The sequence below is a fragment of the Fulmarus glacialis genome, unplaced genomic scaffold (assembly GCF_000690835.1).
Source record: "Fulmarus glacialis isolate BGI_N327 unplaced genomic scaffold, ASM69083v1 scaffold35993, whole genome shotgun sequence".
Taxonomy (NCBI): Eukaryota; Metazoa; Chordata; class Aves; order Procellariiformes; family Procellariidae; genus Fulmarus; species Fulmarus glacialis.
In genome coordinates, this window is record NW_009201613.1 from 931 (window position 1) to 10,347 (window position 9,417).

At 45.7% G+C, this 9,417-nt stretch overlaps 1 protein-coding gene across 1 annotated transcript; it reads right to left on the reverse strand.

Moving 5' to 3' along the window:
- Nucleotides 1-1,761: 1,761 nt before the first annotated feature.
- Nucleotides 1,762-8,684, reverse strand: LOC104074031 (mastermind-like protein 3; the record flags this gene model as incomplete). Its single annotated transcript, XM_009573999.1, has 3 exons — nt 1,762-2,824; nt 6,179-6,266; nt 8,442-8,684. Coding segments are annotated over 3 exons (1,323 nt in total), but the record flags the coding sequence as incomplete, so codon positions are not given.
- Nucleotides 8,685-9,417: the final 733 nt, after the last annotated feature.

The following is a 9,417-nucleotide window of genomic DNA, read 5'->3' on the forward strand; positions in this document are numbered from 1 at the left end:
TTGATGGGACGCATATCTGTGCTCCATAGGGAAAGGCAGGACTTAAAAATGCAAGGTGCCAAGCCCCTCAGCTCCCAAGAATTTCAGCGGCCGAGCACCTCTCATCGCTGGGCCCAAGGAGAGCAGCGCACAAGGAGGTAATCGGTAGTTGGATTGTTGGTACTGGTCGTTGTACACTGGAGACACTTTCACTAGAGAGCACATCTTATGGCTCACAGAGGCCAGCATTAGGCCAGAGGTTCCCAAACTTTTTGGACTGTGGATCACGTTAATATTTTTTGTGCACCTCTATATACCCTGATAAGCAGCTCTCAGCTGAAAACAGTAAAAAGGTGATAGGTTTCAGAGGACAGCTTACCTCAGCCTGCAGCTTGGGAACCGCTGCTTTAGACATTCAGAATGGCCGGCATCTCAGTATTGTGCAAGACATCACAACTTCATTGAGGTGCGGCTCAGGACTGGTCCACACAGTAGAGATAGTGATATGTCGCTAATACCTAAAAGCTTATCTGGGCAGACCCCATGTTTGTTATAACTACATCAATTATTTTACCCATTCATGAATGATCTTTACCGTAGTCCTTCACTGGTTCCCGTTCTTCAAATACTGCAGTGAATTTTATTCAACCAAGCCAGAGAGATTAGACCAAACATCTGTTTAAAACTGAAGATCAGGTTGCATATAGTATCACATCGAGAGCCCAGACACTCCAGGGTAATGCTATCCGCCGACCTTGCACTTTTCAAGAGGAGAGGAGAAACTCGTTCTGCGTGCCAAACCCTCCCTGTACATTTTCTCATGCCTGTTTTCTCCTCCCCTGCCTGCCCCTTTGTGGCAGTTATTGCTCACCCAACAAAGTGCAGCCAGCTCACCTGGCTTTACACCGAAGGTCAGGAGGGGAAGGAAGTGAACTGAAAACATACTGGGGAGGAAGGAGAGAGAAGGACCCGCTCAGGACCTACGCTGATGTCTCTTGGTACCTCCTAGCCCTTCAACACCATTCGTAGCTGCTGTTCTGTACGCCCAGGCAGCAGATACATGCCAAAGTGCTCTGACAGGGAAGCGCTATTGCAAGTCCCAAGGGGACTAAATAGCTCATTAAGTTAACCCACCCACCTACGCCGTCTCCAGCAGCAGTCCCATAATCAAACTGTCCTCACCACACTACCAAATTTATGGTCTCCTACACTTTCACTGGATTTTTATCACCCTGCAGTGAAAATGGTGACCTCCCTGTGACTGTTCAGGTTTGTCACGTGTGTGCTGCACGTTCCTTTGTGATAGCCCAGAGCCGGGCCTGGCCGCGGCTCACTGAGACCTGCTTACCCTGGGGTTAAGCCCATTTCTGACCACGGCCTGTGCAATTGCCCACGGACGTCTTTAGGCTTCGCTCCCAGCTGTTTTCATCTGCTCCCCTGAAAGTTGCAGCGTTTACAGTTACGTGAGGTGGGAGATATTGGGACCACCCCATACCACTGTGCAATGAAGCCTCGTTTCAGTGGGGAAAGACCAAATTTTCCCAACCAGAGGCATCACCTGGCTTTTCCAGTTTCCCCATCCTGCCCCACACACACACGCAGCGGGTGCTGCCACGCAACGGAGATTGCTTGGTGGAAGTCTTGGGATGCCGATGTTTTCATCGTCCCTTGAATCTTCCAAAGTTGGCTACAGATCAGCTCAGTTTGCACGATTAAAAACAAAAGAAAACAAAATAACCCCAAACCAAACCAATTCAAACAAAAAACAACAATCCAAGGATGGGGAGAACATCCAACTCTCTCTTTTCTTTTTTCAAACGTAACAACCAAAGCTCCAGACTATACAAGCCCGTTCACTGGGGGTTTCCAAACAACTCATCAAGTTCTTGTATCCACTCATCCCCTGGTCCGCTCTTAATGATGGAGTCCACAAGGTCTGCGCCCTCTGCTAAACTGGAGAATGACCCCCCTGCTCCTTCATTACTGTAGTTGTAAGATATGTCCTGAGTGGGATTCCTCTCGTAGGCCTGGCCTTGGCTGCTCTGAGCAAAGTTACCACCTGGCATTTGCTGCGTAGGAGGCTGACTAAAGCCAGACATCGCGGGGACCCCTTGGCTTATTGCAGGCATTACCATCGGCCTGGCCTGGCTGGCTCCTTGTTGCCCAGGTAGTGGTTGCAGCAACTGTCTCCCCATCGCTGGGTTCAGGGCTCTTACTGTTCCACTCGTGTCCACAACTGTCTGATTAAGCCCCTGTGGGAAATGTTGCTTGGACAGCCGTGGCTGCCCAGACTGCATTGGGTACGTTGTGCCATTATTGAAGGGCGCCATTTCACTGCTAGTCCTTCCAGGTATACCTTGTAAGCCTCGCTGCTGCCAGTTTTGTGTTCCTTGAGGGACAGTCCCCATCAGGTTTTGAAGTCGTGGGGCTTGTGGCCTGGGTAAGACCTGGCCCACAGGTCCTTTCATCTGCTGCTGATGCTGGGGAAGAGCAGAGTTTACCAGCATGTTCTGACCAAAATTGCCGACCATTCCCACCGCTTGTCCAGAGGCAGGCTGCCTCGTTCCCTGGCCTGCGTTATGTGCCACGCTCATGCCACTTTGGTTTGGGTGCTGCAACATTTGGCTCATCCCTGTACTCATACTGTACATTCCCGGCTGGCTGGAAGAGGCGTTGCTGTAAGGAGCCATGCCCATGTCCGACTGGCCTGCCGTCGTGGGCAGTGTGCTCGGGTTCTGGGAGGGACCCATCGCCATCATGCTCGCGTTCTGGGCCATCATTCGGGATGTCCTCATGCTCTGGAGTGCTGCTTGGTTTCTCACAGCTGCTATATCCTGGGGAGAACCTACACCAAAAAGGGAGGAAGGTAAGAAAAAACCACAACCCCGTAAATCTTAATTAACGTGTCTTTGCGTAAGAGAGAATCTGTAGGAGCCTTCTGCATCACAGTAGGATCTCAGATTGCTGTGCTTTCTGAGTGAATAAATTATTGTTTCACGTGAAGGTTAGCAGAGAGCTAGAAGGTTATCCATCCTTGGGAGATGTGCTTGCTGCCTAACATTAGCTGCATTTCAGAGATTATGTGTTCCCCACCTCCCTCTGGCTGCAGCCTCTGTCCTCACCTGCCAGGTCCCCTCTCCTTGAAGGTCAGAGTCAACACAGCTCAAGTGCTACCCTAAACAGGAATCGCTGATCGTGTTACGTATTCAATTTGTGAAGCGGGACACTGTTCAGCAGAGAATACCATCGATGCAGATGAGCAGCCTAATTTCCCTTAAGGCCTAAAATGAGGCTGGCAAGGTTAAAAGGCCAATGATTTACACACTAAGTAATTCTCAATTATGACAATTTTGGGATGTGTACCCAAAGGGATTCATGGCTTCAGATTCTTGAAGAATCGAGGCAACACGATTGCATGCGTGACGCACGATTACAGCCATGGTTGCCTCCCTGATAATAACTTACTGAGGTTCCTAAGCTAGACAGCCACAGGAGCTGCAGGGCTAAAATAGGCCTGCCTTCCTCTTACCTCGCTAGGACCAGAGATTAAATTTTTAAGAAGTGACCTGGGAGTCAAAGTCCCCTTTCGAAAGTAAATGTGAGTCTTTCTTTTTGTGTGTATTTTTTCCCCAGGACCGGTGACAATGTGCACCTTCCTCCCTGAAAAAAAATTAGTCCCTAAGACTTCAAAGTTGCATACGCACTGTGATTCAGTAGCACTTATCTTCTTCAGATAAGCCTAATTCAGCTTCTAGCAAGCAAATGAGAAAGCTTCCAGTGGTCTTCTTCAATGGCAGCAAAGCAGCTGAACTTCAGTTTACCATTTGAAGCTCTCTTTTAAATATCTCCATTGTCTTTCAAAAGTAAGCCTTGAAAATGGAAATGTCAGGCTCAGAAGGCCAATCAATTTTTTAATAGCTCAGGAGGCATAAATGAATGGATTTTCTATATCATTGTTACTGATTAAGTCTATGGAAAGAAGAAAAATTGTTTTTTGTGGACATTTAAAGCAGGGAGAGTGTATTAATGAATCGATATTATAAGCACATTTTACTCCACCTTAGGCCAGTGATGGGAAACCGGAAAATCCTAACCTTGTTAAATTCCACACCATGGCAGATAACTGAACCATGCTTGTGTCTTCCTTTCAGGGGTGGGGGGAGCTATTGATTTCTGGGAAGCCAATATGCTTCTGTATTTACTATCTTAATTTAAAAACAATTACCAGAGCTCTGATTATGCCATGGGTTCATTGTGGTTTTGAGTCACTACCCTACCAAACTAAATACGATACTCTGCAGGTGAAGCTCCGAGAGTACGAGGCACACAATTACTCCCGGCTCAAACATTATTAAATGCAAGATGTAAATATAAAATGGTTGCTTTAAGAGGCATGAACCGTACAACAAAATCTGACTGTTCCTAAATCAGCCCCTATCTGTTGTCCCTCAGTGGCAGACAACATACCTGAACACCCGTGGAGAATAGAGAACACTGGCCCTGTTACTTACATCGGCTTCGTTTCCGTGAGAAATGGGTATGGATAAAGGAAGTGTCATTTCTATAGTTTTGCAGGTAATGCAGAGGATGGCTACATCGCCTTTTTGCTGCAGCAGGATAAGCTTCTGGAGGATGCTTTTAGCTCCAATATATAGATAAAGGAAACATTTTGTAGCGTGAAGAGAGACCATCTGGATGTTACTTGAACAGGGCAAATGCAGTGGCAGCTTTTACTTTATCCATGCTATCAAACCGTTTTCTTAATGATTGGCACTGGGGTCCCCTTGATTTTTCTTAATTTAGATCGCCTCCTCCTTCCATGATTAGAAGCAGTCTCTTTTTACAATGACTCCAGCAAGTGCTTAAGATACAGATAATGTTAAAAACTTACTTAATGCATCTTTAGCTATTTTTTAATTGAAAATGGCAGCTGACAACCTCCAAAGGAGTCACTACCAGCAAGTGGTTCACGTGCTACTTTTGTTAACTACTGTGCTGGGTATAAGAGACCGGAGATCAGACACGGAGTAGTTAGAAGAGAGATGCAACAGATTTTAAGATTTTGGGCCACCTTCTGGTCTCATTTACACATAACCTACTGCACTGGATTACATTCTTGTGACTAAATAGGAAAAATGGTGAAATATTTATATTTAAATTAGCTAATTTATGAAAATTAATTCCTTGCTCTGTCAGATTAGCCTAAACTCTCTTCTCCATTTCTTTTAAATAATACATATGAAGGCGAGGTTTCAAAGAAGTGTTAATGCAGAAAGATTTTACATGTGCATCTCAATGTATGGCAGTGCACACACATAAAATTCGATTTTGCAAATGAATTACTGGTGGGGAAAAATCATTTCATACAGAATTTGTGCTGCCAAAGGTAAAAATGAGAAGCAGATTAGAAGGAGCCACCCCGATATATACCGGCAGAAGATCTGGCTGCCTGTTCACTTCCTGGCTATGAGAACTGCAATACTTGCCTCCCTTATTTTCTGTTGCAGTTACATGATGCTATCATGAATATACAGCGCAAGTGCATGTTTGTTTCATGTCTATTTAGAATCCACGGTCAGTAAAGACATTCAGCTGATGATCTGCACCTAAAAAGCTCAGAATTAATTTCTTTTCCTAAGACAAAATAACTGTACTTACATTCTTCAGTTATCTGTGAGCACATCGAAATAATACTTGCTTTTTTTGAGATCATTAAAAAATCTCCATTTACATCTCAGATGTTTCACTGGGTTTCCCACACCTGACATTTAACAGTCACTCCTCCAGATAAGGATGACCTCTCTGAAATTCTCTGCTCATCAAATTAGATAAAGTGGGAACGAAGAGGGGTAAAACCCAGATACAGTGAGAGACACCAGCTAAAAAAAAAGCATAATGAGAGTGGAGGCAAACAAGATAAATCCATAGAATCCATATGTCAAGGAGGCAAAACAAATGTCAAATAAAAAATGCAGCTTTCGCTGAGGGGAGCAGAAAGGAAATTAGAAACTTAACCAAATACACAAACCTGGGCATTCCCCTTTGGTAAAATATGCAGTGTGTGCAAGTGTGCAACAGCCTGTCTTCCTCTTCTGCCACACTGCTTAAGCCCTGGTCTTCACAAAACACATGAACTTTCACGTGCGCACTACAGGGGCTTACATTGACTCCAATATAGGAAAAAGAATTTGACTTTTACCTTGGAACTGATTGACCTGTTGCACTGGATACGGGCTCCGCTGTTGCTGCAGATGCTGCCGAGGCAAATGTGACTGCTGCTGCAACTGCTGAAAATGAATGAGTGAAAGAAAGCAGAAGAGAAGAAGATGATTAATTAATTAGTGAGCTGAGAAAGGGGCTGGTGGCAAAAGTACTGCAGCAGAACTGCAGCGTTTCTTATCTAGCAAGCTTTTCTGGAGAGACAAGCAGAGTCATCTGAAGAGTCCTCCTGAGAGCACTTGGGCTGCTTGGCACATGGACTCCTTTTGGTTTGAAAAGGAATAAGCACTGAGGCTAATATCATTTCTCCTTGCTTACAACCACTTCATCTCGACCTCTACGGTGTGAACTTAACTGTCTTCAGGCTGAAAGGAGAGGGAGGGATATGAAATAACTTTGCTCACCTAGGTCTAAGGGCAACTGTAGCCACGCGCCCTTTCCTTCCCCCAGCCCTGCCAAGGTCTAGAGGTTTGTGTTCCTGGTACAAGACTTTCCTCCACCTCTGCACTCAAAACACTCAGCTGCAAGGAGTACTGCATCCTGACCTGAGCACTGTGGCCTAGGACCATTCCCGAGCCAAACCAGAAACGGCTACTACGGCACATTTCCTCTTGTGCTTCACTGAATGATATTTGGGGAGCAGGTGATTGCAAAATGCCTCCCTCCCTTGATTCAGTCCAGACTGCTCCTCTTGTGGTTATTTTCTATGAATACTCATGCACCTAAAACAGAATCAAGGGCTGATTATAAAAACGGAGAGGGTGTTTACCAGAACTTTCAAAGCCTAGGATATACTCAGCTAAGCACTTACTAAAAGGACATGTCTTGGTGCTTCATCTGCAGCTGTACAAACACTGTGTCCAAAAACAAGGATGTGTAACGAAGGTAAAAGAATGGCAAAGATGGGAAAGAAGCAAGTACTAAATTCCTGTGCTCATAAATACGTGTTACAAACTATCAAAAAGATAAAGGGAACCTTGTTAGGCACAAAACACCCAAAAACCAGGAGCCTGAGGACTGCGACTTCGTCACTTTTCATCTATGCCAGCACACTTGACAGCCTCAGCCTTGTGGTTTTTCAACACTTTTAGGCTTGCCTTCAGCAGCCAAGTCAGTGACTGGCTCTTCGGTTTATGCACTTGAATTGACCTAATCCATGATGGGGGAACATTACTGCATTCTCACTCTTCTGCACTTGTTCACCCCTGAACCAATTCATGCATCTTTATCCTGAATATTTCTAGGAGCATCCTTCCTGTTCATTGGGGGTGAATTTTTCTGTTTCTCAGGAGGACCATGAGAAGAGGGGAAGGCTATCAGTATTTCCGTGGTAATACAACATGCATGAGTTCTAACACAAACTAAGGCAGACCCCAGGTCTTAAACTGTATTTCCCCAGCAAGAGAGGTAAAGCCAAGCTTAAAGCAACTACTGACCTATCAGAACATTATCTAGGTAACGTTAGGGGACCGCAAGTTTAAACTTGGGTATGAGCTTATAGGAACTGAACAGTGTGACTTTCCACTGACTTTATCCCAGGCTGCTTTTAAAACTGCAGCTGAGTTAAACATCACCATTAAGACCAGCTAATTTAACATCTCTATTGCAAAGCCCGAGAGCTCCAGAAGCTGGGTGACAGGCTTCAATGCAGCAGTTCCACACTGCCACTGCAAGAGGTGGTTTTACTGTTCTCCCACTTCAGCCTCTGGTTCCCCCCTTGATGCTGCCTCTCCCTTGTGCTAACATAATTGCTCGTACTGGTATGTGATAAACCGGATTAAGGAATTGATCTGGGTAAATACTAACTTTTTTTCTTTGCTAGGTTACTGTAAACCCAAGTCAATTATTTGTCCCAGATCACTGCACGGCTGTACGTAGCTTTTGCCAGTGCAAGACCGTAGCCAGAGGTATGGGAGAGCACCAGCAACCGTAACTGTAGCAGAGTCTGCTTCTGCCAGCATAAACGCACCATGAGATACCAGATTAAGAACTAACTTTTCCAGTGTCTAAAATCCCATGTGACTCTCAAGCCCACTGCTGGGAACATGGGTAATATTTGCCAAGCTAATGGTAAGACTGAGGCAGATGCCTCTTCTTTGATAACCATTGCTGAAATACTGTGGTAGGAGCCACAGAGAGAGAATTACCAAATATGAAAGAAAGGGCTGGTGTTGCACTGTCTCTTGCGCTCACGCTCTCATACCAGCGTGCACTGCAGTGCCTGAGACAAACGGATACTGTACCTGCTCCGCTAGGATCTGCTGCTGCTGCTGCCTTTGCTCTCTTAGAAACTGTTGTTTCTGCTGCTCTATCACGTGGAGCTGGGCTCTCTGCTCAATCAGCATCTGCTTCATGATGGCCGCTTGAGGTTGGTTTCCCAGGAAGGGACCCCCAGAGCTCGTGCCTGTGACCACGTTGCTGGAGCCCGGTGGGACAGAAGGCTGCATAGGCCCTGTGGTCCGAGACAATCCCACTTGATGCTGCTCCTGTGCAAAGGGAGAGAGAAAGCCTCGTTACTTAGGGTGCTCCATGGGCAAGGGAAATTATGGTTCATTAACAAGAAGCGTTGAGTCTGTGGGTGAAGACTGGAGCTTAAAGAAAGTAAGGGTCCTTGGAAAGATGCTTGCAGCTTGTGACCAAGCCATGGGCTGTTCCTCACAGGGAGCAGGTGGCAGGTTCCTCTTCTCTCCTCTGAGAGTTCAAAGCCCTCTCAGATAAAGCAAGAGCACTTTACAGTTCATTAATAATAAAATAATAAAGCTGTCTACTAGGTTTATTTTCATGTGGGATATGTAACTTCAGAGTCATGTTTTTCTAAACTTTTTCTCCCTGATCGTGGAGACAAGTATATTTTCTCTCCCTTTCCATTTCCCTTTCTCCATAACGCCAGTTTCACACAGTCATCTGGATTGAGGAGCCGAGGTTTTAGGCGCACACAACGAATAGCAGGAGCTGGCAGCATCAATTCCCCCTATATTGCACCAGAATCTCAGGATTTAACCACATAATGTGTTTATCTAAGATTTTCATGCCGCAGCATTGGACCAAAAGTGTGTAGCTGAAAGGATGCAGGGCACGTGATGCCACAGACACCTTCTCCTAAAACCACCCTGCTTTCTCTTTACGTTTCTAATCCAATTTGCTGCCTTTTAGTGCCGGGAAAATGAAGCGATAGAAGGCCAGGGGCTACATCCCAAACCTCCTCTCTCCGCCGGCCCT